The sequence below is a fragment of the Mixophyes fleayi genome, chromosome 12 (genome assembly GCF_038048845.1).
Source record: "Mixophyes fleayi isolate aMixFle1 chromosome 12, aMixFle1.hap1, whole genome shotgun sequence".
NCBI lineage: Eukaryota > Metazoa > Chordata > Amphibia > Anura > Limnodynastidae > Mixophyes > Mixophyes fleayi.
In genome coordinates this window covers 81076560-81093036 of record NC_134413.1, presented here as the reverse complement: position 1 = coordinate 81093036, position 16477 = coordinate 81076560, and the positions used below count along the sequence as shown (strand labels likewise).

The window sequence follows — 16477 nt, the reverse complement described above, 5'->3', positions numbered from 1 at the left end:
TTATCTAGCTTCTATAAAGGTGTTAGGAGGTCTAGGCAAGACAAAGTTCAGGTCCCCAGATGGTATTTTATTGATCTACGTTACGGTGAGTCTATTGGTGTCTAGATGTGGTGGTAAACATTTAAAAGCGTATTTTAGGGCTCGGTAAACACAAACTACGCCCGCAGAGATTAGTACAAATCTAGGAAAGTCCCAAAGATTAAGAAGCCGATTCAGTTGATATTTGTCACGTAGTCTTTATGTTTCCAGGTCTGCAACCTAATGTCCGGTCTATAAACAGATATGCAGGTAGTGTGCCTTGGGTCTGCGTAATAAGTGTGTTTCTCGTTACAGCTTTGCATTCGTTCAGCTGTCATCCGAGGAGAACGCCAAGCAAGCCATCGCCGAACTTAACATGACCTCCCTCAATGGCCGCATCCTGGTCCTAAAGCCGTTTTTCGCCCCAGGATATGACAAGAGACCCCGGGACAGAAGACCCGGCACCTCCCAGGTGATTTTCTATCGCTGCCTTAAGTCGGTCTAGTAAGGCCGGTAACATTCAAGAGGACCGACTGTAGACTGAGAGTGCAGCCTATCCAGTCACTAGGAACCAGTGACATCACTGAGAGTGCAGCCTATCCAGTCACTAGGAACCAGTGACATAACTGAGAGTGCAGCCTATCCAGTCACTAGGAACCAGTGACATCACTGAGCGTGCAGCCTATCCAGTCACTAGGAGCCAGTGACATCACTGAGAGTGCAGCCTATCCAGTCACTAGGAACCAGTGACATCACTGAGAGTGCAGCCTATCCAGTCACTAGGAACCAGTGACATCACTGAGAGTGCAGCCTATCCAGTCACTAGGAACCAGTGACATCACTGAGAGTGCAGCCTATCCAGTCACTAGGAACCAGTGACATCACTGAGAGTGCAGCCTATCCAGTCACTAGGAACCAGTTACATCACTGAGAGTGCAGCCTATCCAGTCACTAGGAGCCAGTGACATCACTGAGAGTGCAGCCTATCCAGTCACTAGGAACCAGTGACATCACTGAGAGTGCAGCCTATCCAGTCACTAGGGACCGGTGACATCACTGAGAGTGCAGCCTATCCAGTCACTAGGAACCAGTGACATCACTGAGAGTGCAGCCTATCCGGTCACTAGGAGCCAGTGACATCACTGAGAGTGCAGCCTATCCAGTCACTAGGGACCAGTGACATCACCGAGAGTGCAGCCTATCCAGTCACTAGGGACCAGTGACATCACTGAGAGTGCAGCCTATCCAGTCACTAGGAACCAGTGACATCACTGAGAATGCAGCCTATCCAGTCACTAGGGACCAGTGACATCACTGAGAGTGCAGCCTATCCAGTCACTAGGGACCAGTGACATCACTGAGAGTGCAGCCTATCCAGTCACTAGGAACCAGTGACATCACTGAGAGTGCAGCCTATCCAGTCACTAGGAACCAGTGACATCACTGAGAGTGCAGCCTATCCAGTCACTAGGAACCAGTGACATAACTGAGAGTGCAGCCTATCCAGTCACTAGGAACCAGTGACATCACTGAGCGTGCAGCCTATCCAGTCACTAGGAGCCAGTGACATCACTGAGAGTGCAGCCTATCCAGTCACTAGGAACCAGTGACATCACTGAGAGTGCAGCCTATCCAGTCACTAGGAACCAGTGACATCACTGAGAGTGCAGCCTATCCAGTCACTAGGAACCAGTGACATCACTGAGAGTGCAGCCTATCCAGTCACTAGGAACCAGTGACATCACTGAGAGTGCAGCCTATCCAGTCACTAGGAACCAGTGACATCACTGAGAGTGCAGCCTATCCAGTCACTAGGAGCCAGTGACATCACTGAGAGTGCAGCCTATCCAGTCACTAGGAACCAGTGACATCACTGAGAGTGCAGCCTATCCAGTCACTAGGGACCGGTGACATCACTGAGAGTGCAGCCTATCCAGTCACTAGGAACCAGTGACATCACTGAGAGTGCAGCCTATCCGGTCACTAGGAGCCAGTGACATCACTGAGAGTGCAGCCTATCCAGTCACTAGGGACCAGTGACATCACTGAGAGTGCAGCCTATCCAGTCACTAGGGACCAGTGACATCACCGAGAGTGCAGCCTATCCAGTCACTAGGGACCAGTGACATCACTGAGAGTGCAGCCTATCCAGTCACTAGGAACCAGTGACATCACTGAGAATGCAGCCTATCCAGTCACTAGGGACCAGTGACATCACTGAGAGTGCAGCCTATCCAGTCACTAGGGACCAGTGACATCACTGAGAGTGCAGCCTATCCAGTCACTAGGAGCCAGTGACATCACAGAGAGTGCAGCCTATCCAGTCACTAGGAGCCAGTGACATCACTGAGAGTGCAGCCTATCCAGTCACTAGGGACCAGTGACATCACTGAGAGTGCAGCCTATCCAGTCACTAGGAACCAGTGACATCACTGAGAGTGCAGCCTATCCAGTCACTAGGGACCAGTGACATCACTGAGAGTGCAGCCTATCCAGTCACTAGGAACCAGTGACATCACTGAGAATGCAGCCTATCCAGTCACTAGGGACCAGTGACATCACTGAGAGTGCAGCCTATCCAGTCACTAGGGACCAGTGACATCACTGAGAGTGCAGCCTATCCAGTCACTAGGAACCAGTGACATCACTGAGAGTGCAGCCTATCCGGTCACTAGGAGCCAGTGACATCACTGAGCGTGCAGCCTAGTGATTCACAGTGTTATTATAGATAAAACTAGACCTGTAGGATATAACAGCTTAAAATCCAAGTGATGGGATTGTGGGATGCATTTATTTTTTTTCATTAATATTTCTCGCCCTTCTCGCACTGTGTCTTTATAGTTACAGGACATGACGTCTATACCGGTTGGTGACGGCAGTTTGAGGGACCGTGCTAAAGGTAACTAGTAGCAGAGAAGTCAGCGCACTGCAGTTAACAATGGGAAAAGGAATGATATATTATTAATACTTTTTATTTTGTATTATTAACATTACAGACATGAAACCTAAAGACCAGATAGTCATCAGAAATCTCCCGTTTGATGTCACTGACGTGAGTCACAATTGTCCTTTGTTACTTCTGATTGCAAACCAGACACTTTAGCGTTCACGCGGTTATCTGGGGTTGTTTTATTTGGGGGTGCAGCCATGTTGACTTCAGCGCTCCGTGTAAGTTAGCGCCTGAAGAGACCGATCTAGTGCACCTGATGTAAGGTTTAGCCGCTCCGGTTGGTTACTTGCGGCTCCTGTTGGAACAAGTTTTCTGTCGTCCCAAGAGATGGTGGTGTCTGTGCTTTTATGTCCTATTTTTTTCTTTTAACCATTGGTATACCACCCTCTACCCGGCCATGTTTCCATGAATAGTCCAGAGAGTTGAGAGTGTTGAGTCTTCTCATAGCTCCAGACTGGCGGGAAACAAGGCATCTTCTGTCTCCACTGGAGCTATTATCGAATGGACCGGATCTGTCACCCATGGCTTTCACAGCAATGGGATGTGGGTTTTTTTTGCTGATCCTGGTTGAAATGATGCTTAGAGCAAGAAAACCATCATGTACTCTAAAGGGTTTGGGGTTTTGTGGTACAGACAAGAAAGCCCTACCCACACAGAACTGTTTTCCACAAACCCACGCGTTTTGGAGTTTCTGCAATTAGAACGTGACTTAGGACTAAGCCCTATCTCTTGTTGTTCTGGCCAACACATTATCGCTTCCATTTCTCAATCTGGAACTTCATGGTGTAGCTGTTGCAGCGCTTCTGGGAAGGATATCTGTTCCTCTGAATATTACAGGAATTACAATCCTTATCGGATATTCCTCTAGAACCGTTAATGTAGATCAGGCCTGGCCAATGTGTGGCTCTCCAGGTGTTGTGAAACTACAAGCCCCAGCATGCTTTGCCAGTTGACAGCCAGTCTGGGACTTTTAGTTTCAGGTTGGCGAGACCCAATGTAGAGTGTTGCTGTCTCATGACCGTCACCTCGGCTGGCGGCCCTCGCTTGCAAGGTGGAGTTTTATTTATTTTTAGGCCAGTTTTCATTTCTTCTGATGTTGGTCTGATCAATCAGGGTACAGGCCCTCCTTCCCTTCATTCCTCTCCCATCGGAGGTTGAACGCCACGTAGGACTTGCTTTTCTGCCATGGCTTAATATGGAAGCTTGTCAGCCTCGTACCTTAAAATGGTAATAATGTTTTATGTATTTGTCATTGTGATGTCCAGTATTGGAATGGGAAGATATTAATTTGTGGTTGTGGAGGCGATCCTTTTATCAGCTGAGCCAATATTTGTGATAACGCAGGGAATAGGTTCACCAGAAACCAGTGACCTCATGATGCACCTCAGTGATGTGGTTATCAGAGAGTTCATTGGATGTTTTTTTAACTTCATGCTCTCAACTTCAGACTCGTGAGATGTTCTAGCGGTGTTTTTTGGAAGGTATAGTGTAAATTTGTCGTCTTTTTTTTTTTTTACGTGGAGCTGCTTGAACTTCTTAACAACTTTGGACCGGAGAGGGTAAAAATCCACCGTCGCCACAACAACGGGTGACACATTTTAAATAGGTCACTACCGGCAACGTCATGCTTTGGACGCCTCGCCAATCTCTTTTAATATCCACCCTCTCGGCTTCGCCTTTGTCACAATACGTGGCGCAAAAGACGTTCAGCGGGCGGTCGGCAAAAATGGATGGCTTTGTTTTCAAGGGCCGGCGGGTGACCTGCAAAGCCAGCTGCATGGCACGGAATCCCAGGGATGTCTCGGAATCCGCTGAGAAAATGTTTGACATGCCGGTGACAGAATTTTATGGTTTTGTGTTATTTTTACTGTTTTTTTGTTAGTAGTAGACTGTACGTGCCTCATACACTTGCTGGTCAAACTAACTTTCCCTCTGTAATTGTCTTATTGTGATGTCGGTTTCTTATATTTCAGGAGCTGGAGAATGTTCTACAGTCAGAGCCCAACAACAAAGAGATCACCGGCAACTCTTCCCGTAAGAGAAAATTTGTTTGGGGTGGGGGGGGGGGGAGTAATGGGTCCTTCTACTCAAAAAAAAACCAGTTGGTTTCTAAAACAAATATGGGTTAAAGAATGGTGAGCCGACCATCAGTGTCTTCAGAACTGCAGGGGCTCTGGGCAGTGGAACACGCACAGTTCAATTTGGGTTATGATAAAGAGGACCTCAGTGCAAAGTTAATTTTGCATTGAGCTCCTCTTTATCCAATGGCTAAATCCACCTGAGATATACTTATCTCTTCCAATCTGACTTCATGTATTGAGTTAAGGCTTAAGAGCTATCAAACGTAAAATGCACAAGCACTAATGACAGATGAAGGGTTTGATCAGGAATTAAACACTTTTCTCCCTATGCAGTAGGGGGACATAGACGATGGGCTATAATCCACGTTACGGGGAAGGGCACTGGACAAAAAACTGACTTCTCTACTCCCCCACGACCCTGTGCAACGCACCTCCGCCTCCGTAAAGAGATCCTTAGCTTTATCCTGGAACATGGTGGTGGGTGCATTGCGCCTGCTGCCGACGCAGGATATTTTCACCCCCACATTTTCTTCCAGCAAACAGCCACAGGTCATGTAGAGACTTGGCCAACTAGGGTGAGATCTAGACTTAGGTCCTCATCTATCGGCCACTGAAGTGTCACAGACAAGGAGGACTAAAAGTCTGCCTAATATCCGGGAAACCTCTCTAAAGGATCCAGGTCTACATGTTTTGCTAGAGGTGTAGGTTCGGTGAACAGGAGGAGACGGCCACGAAATTACTTTCTTGAACCTCCTGTTTGCACTTGAAGTCCCCAGGCCACCTTGGAAGCGTCTTGAACCCTGGGATGGAAAGATTTGTTACATCCATATTGGATATCTACATTGATGGGTAGACAACTGAGATGCAGTCTTTCTGGGAAGCCAGCACCGAAACCCGGACAAGTGGCTCTTCATCTAGTTTTCCAGGATCTAGATTACTAGGGGACACCAGGAAGCCATATCTTTTTTTTTTTTTTTTGGTGGCCCCCGCTAGCATCGTGGGTCAATCACAAACTCCCTTTCTACAGAGCCAGATTCTGGGACCTCACGGTCGTATCTCAGTAACCTGCTGGAGCTTTTGTAGCAATTACATTTCATCTACCTCCTATCTCTAAAATTCTTTGGAAATCCTCAAGTTCTTCGGAATGTAAGACTGGAAGGGGTCGGGGAGTTGACTATCATCCTAAGTTAGCTCAGGTGGTTCTGCCATGCCTATCTCTACGACCCCTATGTCAACTAGCTGGCTGTAATGCTGTGGCTCTTGAAACCATGATTCCTAAAAGTAAGAGATTTGCAGACTCTGGCACTTACCACAGAGCTTGGAGGATATCGTGTGTGCTGCTTTTGATCCCCTACTTCAGGTCACCTTGTGATTCCTCACCTGGAAGATGTCTTTTCTCCTAACTATTGACTTGTCTTGGTCATGTCTCCGAGCCGGGATCTCTCTTCCGCCAGTCTGTATAAATCGGGCCTTTGGATGGTTCCTTCCTTTCATCCAACTTGGAATTGATGGTGCTGTTCTTGTCTTGCCATCCTCCAAATGCTAAGGAGGCGACCCTTTACTCCCTTTAAAGTGGTTTGTGTTTAACTGGTGAATCTTTCCAGGAGCCGAGAGTTCCTGTTCTCCGACTCCCTGTTGGATCTCGTCATTGGCCATTGGAAAGGGTTCAGTGCCTCCCATCAGTTCATCTCTTGCCGTGTGAGGGTGGTGATTAGGTGGGCTTACTCTATTGCCAGTACCGGTACACTCAACCAGAGTGATTACACCCTCTTGTTTGATGCCGCATGGGTATTCGCCAAAATAAGGTCTTATGTTTTTACCATTTCTACAAGGTAGATGTTACCCCCTAAGTGGAGGCTTCAGGATGAAGATATGGATATCATTGAAGGATCATCATCTCCAAGATGATCTTATCCAGTCTGTTGAGCGTCTTTCGAACATCCCATCGTCTGTGCCATAATTCGTTTTATCAAATCCGTTTGGGGGACAGAGAGCAGCCCCCTCCGGAATGTAGCTGGGTCAATGGTAAATTGAGGAGGAATAAGGGGATAGAGGGTTAGGAGTTTTTTTTCCAGTGTCCTGCCTATTAGGGGTAAAAAAATTACCCATTGACTGTGTCTACCTCTTCAGATAAAAAGGGTTTAACAGTATGTACAAATAATCTCCTTATATGCACCTTAAACAAACTCTGTGATAGGATTAGTGACCCTTTAAATCCGTATATTTAATTGATGTGTGTCCCTGCTCATTTGTGTCTTCTCTATTCATAAAGGGAGGTGGTTCAAGTAGTCACAATTACCCAGTGTGAATATAGAAAGTAGAATAAGCCCCTCGCAGCTTTAGTAACTCACCGATGGGTGCTCTCTTCGCTGACCTCAGTCCATTTTCCTGCAGGGAAGCGGGAGAATAAAATCTACGTGGACAACCTCCCAAGAGATGTCACTAAGGTAACTTTGACCCTGCTATCATGTCTGATGTACCCCATGTCCTCTACTCAAGTTGTGCCACCCTTCTATGGACCTGATTGAAAGGTCTTGTCTAGTTTTGAATTAGCATGGCTGCAAAAATCACAAGACGTCTATAGGTCAAGTTGGTGGTCCTTTCCAAGGTCGTGCTTTTCTACAAACACCTGTATTTTCCTCTTCCTGAGAGAGTACGAGGCATAAAAGTGCTGTATTCCTGCACCCTTTGCGAAGGATGAGCTGACAAATCTGTTTTTACTACCTTCTAAGTTGTCTTCCACTTCCAAATCTATCCTCCTGCCAATCCATCTTAATCTACACCTCCCACCTGCCTCATCTCTGCTCCTCGTTGCCAATCCTTACACTGTCTTCCATTACTCAACTGTTGCCTACAAATGCCTGATCCGATCCCACCTACATTTCTGACCTCTACCAATACTTTCCTCTCGCCCTCTGCTCTCCGTCACTGATGATCGAATGTCCATCTCTACCAACTTATCAGACTCTTGTCCTCTTGAAACTGTTCCTGAAGACCAAGCTTTTCATAGAAGCATCCTTAGGAAATGGGCCACTTGAAAAATACCTGATTCCTCCTCCACCCTTTAAATACTTCTGCTCGCTCCCTCCATTTTTTTCTAGGATTTGGGACACCTCAGGTGTCCTCAACGCAGTAGGGCGCCAATGTTGAGGTGGGGTCATCCACCACTGCAAATCCTTGCAGTATCTCTGGTCTTCCTTTCCCAGTCATTGGTGTCCTGGGTAGCAATGCCATAAAGGTGGGCGCATTCTTGTCTTCTAGTACCCAAAAGTTTATGGGCCTCTCGAAGGCGCAGATGTTGGATTCTGAGTTTACCTTGGGGAAAAGGTTAGCTCTGTTCAAGATTTCGATATAGCGACGGAGGCGCAATGCTCCTATTGTACAGGTCATTGTAAAATGCTGGTGCTTTGTGACCAAGTATTGATAATATCTCTGTTTAGGAAGGGAGGACGTCAGGTGTTTGTAGAGACGCCATCGCCGGATGTGGACAGTTCTGCTGTTTATTTTGGACAATAATTATTATGTATGAACAAAAACAAAAATCTCCATTTGGATCCATCAAAGCCATTGTTCTTTAATATGTAGTCAATAACCTTGTGCGTCACATGACTCCCCTCGTGCATCACATGACTCCCCTCGTGCGTCACATGACTCCCCTCGTGCGTCACATGACTCCCCTCGTGCGTCACATGACTCCCCTCGTGCGTCACATGACTCCCCTCGTGCGTCACATGACTCCTTTTCCCCCAATACTGAAATGCAAACATCACCTCGTACCCCGTTTCCTTCTGATTTCAGGAAGACCTTTTTCTGCTGTTTAAAAGCTACAAGCCCCTGTGTGTGTGGAGACCGCAGAGCAGTGAGATACGGTACGCTGATTTAATGCTCTGAATGCATAGGTTACCTGATGTAAAAGGTCTTTAGGAAGTAAATGGATTTATAAGCACTTCCAGGCCGTATTTACACTGAAAGGCGAAAGCTTCTCAGGATGGGCTAATTCCGTTATATGGGAATGGACTGTGTGGGCTGTTAGCATAGGGACCTACAATAACATACAATAGTATGGTAGGTCTAGACAGTCTAATTAACGTTTGAGATATAGTATAGACTTAGAATTAAATCTTGTGCTTTTATATCCATATATATTCTAATGTGCCTAGAACGGTCGTAGTATTTTAAGCCAGACACCTCAATGTTATCTAACCATTAAAGGAACAGGACTATGTAGCTCAAACACCCCTTGTCTGCAAGAGATATACATGTTATTACCCAGAATCCCCGGCTGTAGCAGTAGCCTGTATACTGCGGGATTATGGGGCAACAGGTCATTACCCAGAATCCCCGGCTGTAGCAGTAGCCCTGTATACTGTGTGATTATGGGGTAACAGGTCATTACCCAGAATTCCCGGCTGTAGTGGTAGCCCTGTATACTGTGTGATTAAGGGGTAACGGGTCATTACCCAGAATCCCTGGCTGTAGCGGTAGCCCTGTATACTGTGTGATTATGGGGTAACAGGTCATTACCCAGAATCCCCGGCTGTAGCGGTAGCCCTGTATACTGTGTGATTATGGGGTAACAGGTCATTACCCAGAATCCCCGGCTGTAGCAGTAGCCCTGTATACTGTGTGATTATGGGGTAACAGGTCATTACCCAGAATCCCCGGCTGTAGCGGTAACCCTGTATACTGTGTGATTATGGGGTAACAGGTCATTACCCAGAATTCCCGGCTGTAGTGGTAGCCCTGTATACTGTGTGATTATGGGGTAACAGGTCATTACCCAGAATCCCCGGCTGTAGCAGTAGCCCTGTATACTGTGTGATTATGGGGTAACAGGTCATTACCCAGAATCCACTATAATTCTGTATACCATTCTCCAAATACCTTGCGATTATGAGATGAGACTGGTTATTACCCCGGGTCTCCAGCTATTTTTGGTTAAGGCAAAATTTCACAAGTTTGAGCCAGTAGTTCAGTTGTTGGCGAGTCACTTCACATTGTTTTGTTTTATAAATGATTGATTGAAACAAACAAAAATGTAATTTAAGACTATGAAAACTTGTTATAAGTGTAAATATATTACATTTGCTGATTAGTAGTTATTTTAATGATTATTATTAACATTATTATTTTGTTGCTAATGTGAATATTTTGCAGTGGGACCTTACCAAACCCACTACAAGTACTACTGATTACCGCTGTCCGCCACTAGAGCGCGCTATAGACACATCGTTTGGACATGTTTTCTTTTTGGACCTTTTTTGTTTTATAATCTGTTTTATTATTCTATGTTGTTTGTTTGTTTTTTGCCCCAGTTTTGCCATCCTAGAGATGTGCTCCTGTGAGCATGTGATCCAGGCGGTGAAACATCTTCACGGCTCATTATTTAAAGGGTCTTGTCTGAACGTGGTGTCCTTGTCTAGCAAGGTGAATGGACTGAAACAGGCCGAAACGGTTACGGAGCTCCCGCCAATGCCGGTAACGAGATATCATCTGTCCGCTGCTCTCCTTGGGCCGGGACGGTAAGTATGTCACGCCACTAATTGTCTGTCGTTACAGGCCCTCGAGCTCGTTCCGCAGCCTCACGGAGGTAAGTAAAAGGCTGAAGCTTCACGACTCCAGCTAAAATAACCAAATGTTCAAATATTACAATCTCGGACTCCATCCAAGAAATCCTGGTCATTGGTGGTTAATTTATCAGTCGTTATGTCCTCTGTCACATTATTCACGTTTGTAATTCTCTTCATTTACATATAAAAGTGTACGGTAGACAAGGAAGTGCACTTAGAATACAATATATAAAAATCACAAACCGTTTTAAGCAATAAACCTACTTGAGCAAAGAGCCGCAAAGTCAGGTCAACCGGACTATAGCGGATAAGTAGCATAACGGCTTCGAGATGCCGTATAGGTAAGAGTAGTATTGGGGGTGGGAGGAGGGGAAGGGGCTAAGGAGACGGAGCGGATGTGATCAGTATTGGGGGGTCACTGGTGACGCGTTTCAAGGAGGGCGAGAAACGAAATGTAGCTTGAGAATGGACCTCCGCATGTTAGGGCTAGCCTGGGTCACAGGATGGAAAAGTCTGAGATCCTCTGAACTCATGTGGATCTGTGCGGCGGCAAACGCAGGATTTGTAGAGGAGGGGTTTCCACACCACGCCGCCAGTGGGGGCGTGTCCAGCACGCATGGGGGCGTGGCTATAATATTAGACAGTGCTTGGCTGCTCTCCAACTCTTCCTATCCCCATAATATACATGGACAATGCTGCGTGCACTACTGTTAGGTGCACGCACCTCCCTTTTCAAGCAGAGCCGTGTGAAGCGGGAGCAGGGTCCAGCCACCTCAATTATACAGTGCTCCAGGCTTGGAGGGGGGTTTCCATGCACTAGGTAACCCCCCTACCCCCTCGGTTTGCCTATGCTGTGGTATAAGAACCGAAGACCCCATATTTGGGCATATTTGCAACAGAATGGTTTAAACATGTCATCATTTTTTTTATTTACAGGAACAAATGCACACCCTATTGTTTTTGGGGGGGGGAGTATATAAGCAATTAGTGGATGACTATACTATGCCTAGCCAATTCCACATCTGCATGAAGCTGTTAATGGGTAGTTGTCTGTTCTGTCCGCAGAAGGAATCCAGGCGGATGGAACCAGGAACTTGTTCCTAATTCCTGCAGAGATGAGGTACACAAATATATTTACAGGGGCTTTGCAATAGCTTAAACTGGACATATCGCACTATTGATTTAGCACCTTGCTGTGTCCTTCTATCCCCCACACTGGCTGCTGTGCTGAGCCAATGGCGAAGGCAGCTTATTGGTTCTCTAACCTCAATGAGGCACACAACAGCTGCGTGCCTCACCACAACAGCGCCACCTACTGGATGCACGAAAGTAATGCAATTCAATCTGCTAATTATAAACGTCACTTTGAGCAAACGGAATTGTGGGCCTGATTCGCTTCGGCGTAATTTTCCGCGTTTAAAATGGGCATGCAATTTCTGCCATGTTAAAGGCGTTTTGTTTTTTTTAAGATACGTTACAATTTGAACAGGGGTGGAAATACATTTTTTATAAACGTTGCGTACTATCCGTAAGGGTAGAGACACAGGCGGAAGAATTTTTTTTTAAGGAGCGTTTGCACTATGTGTATATATTTACACACACATTAGCGTTCTATGATTAGAAATTAAGATAACTGGTAAAAGTATAACAAAACGACTAAGAAATAATAACAAATGTAACTTTTTTCAGTATAATCCAGAGAATTTTTTAAAGAGCGGAATCACGCCAGATACACTAACTAAACGGGCCTACGTCCAGACTTGAATCAGGCCCTATATTTGTTGTCTAGATTTAATACTCCCGACTGAAGCCCGTTTTGTTCAAAAATTACTTCTTGGTATTGGCATTATAGTAGTTTTGTATATTAATTTGGCCTCCGGGTGGCGCTGTTTGTAGACCTGGCATCTCAAATGATTTTATTGAACGTAAACACACAGAAATGGCGTTTGTTCTGTATTCTGATTCCGCCTAATGTTATAATACACAGAGGAGCTTTCCTCGCCGATATGCTCAAAGACTGCTTCGGCGACTTGAGCTGGCTGGGACACATCATGAATGTAAGCGGAGAATTGGCAATACTCATGACCAATGCCTACGGGGGTATCCCGTACTTCTGGGCTGTGCTCATGAGTAAGGTGAGTGATTGGCACTGTTACACGTCATTAAGTATCACCAGGACGGGTTGTCAGGTACGTAACGAAGCTTGGTCTATTTACAGGAAATGTATGTCGCGTTGACTAATCTGTGCAAGAGTCTGGTGCAGATGGAGCCGCAGCTGCCGTATCTGAAGAAGAGAGACGTACAGAGGGGGACCCGCTGCTTGGCACGTTGTATCTTAACGGAAGGGGAGGAAGGGACTTGGAGCAGGTTGGTGTAAATATCACTGTTCTGGCCACAGAAAGGGGGATGTCCTAACTCAACTTAAGAAATATTATTCAAATGTAACCTTCAAAAAAAAAAATCCTTGCCCATCCCTGAGGCTCACTTACGCATCGTGCGAATGTCCCGTGAAAACGCACCAGGCTTTACGTGCGAGCGCGTAGAGTGGCGGGACAGGGTGCCGCCCTCTTTGGAAGTATCAAAGTCTTCACCGTCCAATGGAAGAGGAGGAGCAGATCGGGGGCGTTCCTTATTAAGCGTGCATAAAGCGCACCTAGATTTACATTCAGATGCAAAAACGAGAGATTTTGCAGGACGAGATTATGTAAATGAGATAAAGAGCTGGAGAAGTTGCATTTATGGTATGGAGAGGGAAGATCTAGACTCTCCCTCATTAAGGAACAGATTATATATTTCAGGGGAACCTTGAAATGCTTGACGGAGAATTAATTGCACAAATATTGGAGCAGAGCGTGACGACCATTTTTGGGTCTCATCAGTGAGCTTTTGTGTTTTCCAATTCAGCTGTTACGTGCAACCGTCTCCAGGGTTGGTCCGTCCACCCGATTACATTAAGATTTACTGACCCAGCCTTCAACGTATTGCACATTATAATCCATTATAAGTGGGCGGAGGGGGCCAGGAAGCTCACCGTAGACTGTACGTATAACGCCGTACAGCCAGGACTCGGATCAGTGTAGAGTGTTCAGAGATAAGCCCCATGACTGGTTATAGTCAAAGTATTACTAGTTTCTTTTACAGGAAAATATACTGGTGCTGGAAAAGGTGATATGACTTGGAAAACACAAGTCTACAAAGGACAGAAAACATGGAAAATGAAAAAATGCTATTTTCGATGATGGTAAACGTTAATGATCTTGGACATCTCCATTGACACCGAAAGGCATCAACATTACGGCTCCTTGATGACCGAAGCTTCTTTATAAGCGTTTCAGAAGTCTCCTTCATAAAAAGGCATACGTTGAGAGGAAGTTAACACTGACTAATATTTAATGAATGCATCAAAGTATCCCCCCGACAATGGGGAACGGAAACCTTCACACGAACCTTTACAAAGTGTTCTCACCTGAATCGTGAGAACGGGAAGGTCACTGGTGCTGAGGTCATGAGACACAGGAGGTGCAGGAATCACTAGTGAGACCTTTGGTTAATGGTGGAGGATCTTCCAATTTGAGGGAGCGATACTCTTCCGTCTGGGAGTCGAAAATGAACACCGTAAAATCGGTCTTTTGAGCGGAGTGAACAGACCCTTCTTAGCATTCACCCAACCGGCTGAATTACTGGGGAACTTGAATGACACTCCGAGTGACCTGTAAAGCTGTTTGGTATGTTGGAGCGTTCGATATTCAACAAAATGGGGGAAGAAAGAGAATTTGTTCACACAAGAACTGCTGCTTTTGATAGGACATTTGTAACGTTGAGCAAGACCCAGGATTGAAAGCAACTTTTTACTGCAAAGCCAAGATATAGCTGAGGAAGGATGAATGGGGATGTGCAGCAAGTTGATTGAGGTCATAAAGCTGTCCTCCGTAAAATGAATAGCGGAAGTGAGTGTTTTGATATGGTCGTAGTACACCAGAAGGTTGAGAAATCTCTGGTTGAGTTCGCCCACCCTTGCTGCGAGCCCAGTCTCTTGGCCAGCACGAGTTTGGAATACTAGCCCCTGTCCTGCTGGTCCACGAGAACGATTATTGAAATTTACTTGGAGGCTCTCGGGATGACTCCTTGTGATTGTAGCTGCAGTTAGAGGATCCGAAAGAAGTTAAAGGAGTTGGAGACGGTGGACCATAAGAGGAATGCTGATTTGAAATCTGTGTGGTCTCCAAGCACATTTTCAATGACCAAATTGCAGGCCACCTTCTGTATAACAGTAAAGGATGCATCTGATAGTGCCTTCAAGACCCTCAGAGTCGTCTTGTCTAGCTAGATACGGAGAAGAGTTAATATCATTGTCATCGGTTATTTATATAGCGCCACTAATTACGCAGCGCTGTACAGAGAACTCACTCACATCAGTCCCTGCCCTTTGGAGCTTACAGTCTAAATTCCCTAACAGACAGAAAGAGAGAGAGACTACAGTCAATTTTGATAGCAGCCAATTAACCTACCAGTATGTTTTTGAAGCGCGGGAGGAAACCGGAGGAAACCCACGCAAACACGGGGAGAACATACAAACTCCACACAGATAAGGCCATGGTCGGGAATCGAACTTATGACCCCACTGCTGTGAGGCAGAAGTGCTAATCACTAAGCCATCGTGCTGCCCGTAAAAATATCAGGGAATGAGCGTATCAAAGCCTACTCCTAAGTCTGGAACAATCCAAAGGAGAGGGAGTCGGAGCGACTGTCCCGGCAGACCTTCAATAACAGGCAGCAAGAGATGCAGAAGGGGAACCCCCTCCCAATAGTCTTCTGGCCTGCTGGACCTATCTCAAGAGGCGTTGCAGTAATTTGGACGCCTTAGACCTGTTTTACAGAACAGACAGAAGAATGTAGTAACTCTGTCGTATCTCTCTTTGACTAGACTGTACAGTCATTATATCTTTCTTAAGTGCATCCTATTGAGATTGTTTATGTGTATAAATATCCATCAGTAATAAACATTTGTTTACCAATTAGACCGACTAAAAACTCTTATTCGTGTTATCTACATGGACGGATTAGCGGGTTAAAGGTGACATTTTCTAAATTCATTTGCTTCTCGATGAACAAACAGGTGCTGGGTGGTCGAAGTGGTCTCCAACCTGGCGGTAGTCTTCTTCCTGGATTACGGCCTGACGGATTTCGTGCCGGTGAAAACCCTGCGGCCTCTGGATGAAGCCCAGCACTGGACTACCCCTCCTCTGGCTCATCCCTTCTTGCTGGAAGGTCAGAAATCCTTTCGCTATAGCTTCGATCATTACCTCTGCGTCCAAGTATGTTAACGTTTCTCCTTGTTCATCTTTACAGGGCTGGACACCTCCGACTTAATGGGAACTGTAGTCAAAGGCCGAATCTGCGGCAGTTGCTCTAGAGAGGTGACTATAGATGTTTTTATGATCTTGTACCTTCATAGGGTTTTTTTATTTTCTATAAATATACTTGTAACAGCAGCGTTTTTTTGCTAATTATCCCTCAGCGTCTCTTTGTTTCCATCCAACAGCGGCACATCCTGAAATTCTGCGCGATCCTCCAGGAAGATTAGCTGGTGACTTACCCCAGTGAGACCTCCCCATCGCAGCCTGTGGAGGTCGAACACCCCCTCTGCCCCTCTTGTTGTTTTGTTAGTGTGTGAAGTGTTTATGCAGGTGGCAGGTTTATGTTATTTCTGGAGTATTGTTTTCGTTTCAGGAAGAGATGTCGAAGTGCATGGCAAGACATGTTTTGTGTTGACACGTTGTGCCATCTTGGATTAGAAAGACCACAACGATGGACCATTAAATTTGCCTGTTAACAAAAAAAAATTGATTTGGAAATGC

The 16477-nt window shown here is 45.9% G+C and overlaps 1 protein-coding gene across 7 annotated transcripts in view; it reads left to right on the top strand.

Moving 5' to 3' along the window:
• TDRD10 (tudor domain containing 10) overlaps positions 1-16477 on the top strand; it is a 20291-nt gene extending 3814 nt beyond the window's left edge. For all 7 annotated transcript variants that reach the window (XM_075192238.1, XM_075192236.1, XM_075192235.1 and 4 more), the window contains 14 exons: positions 334-490; positions 2860-2917; positions 3015-3070; positions 4942-5002; positions 7444-7496; positions 8848-8918; positions 10365-10527; positions 10609-10639; positions 11685-11739; positions 12607-12754; positions 12838-12986; positions 15736-15887; positions 15969-16036; positions 16162-16477. In XM_075192238.1, coding sequence (XP_075048339.1) covers positions 334-490; positions 2860-2917; positions 3015-3070; positions 4942-5002; positions 7444-7496; positions 8848-8918; positions 10365-10527; positions 10609-10639; positions 11685-11739; positions 12607-12754; positions 12838-12986; positions 15736-15887; positions 15969-16036; positions 16162-16203 — 1264 coding nt within the window. In that variant the 3' untranslated portion in view covers positions 16204-16477. The remainder of the gene's footprint in view (positions 1-333; positions 491-2859; positions 2918-3014; positions 3071-4941; positions 5003-7443; positions 7497-8847; positions 8919-10364; positions 10528-10608; positions 10640-11684; positions 11740-12606; positions 12755-12837; positions 12987-15735; positions 15888-15968; positions 16037-16161) is intronic.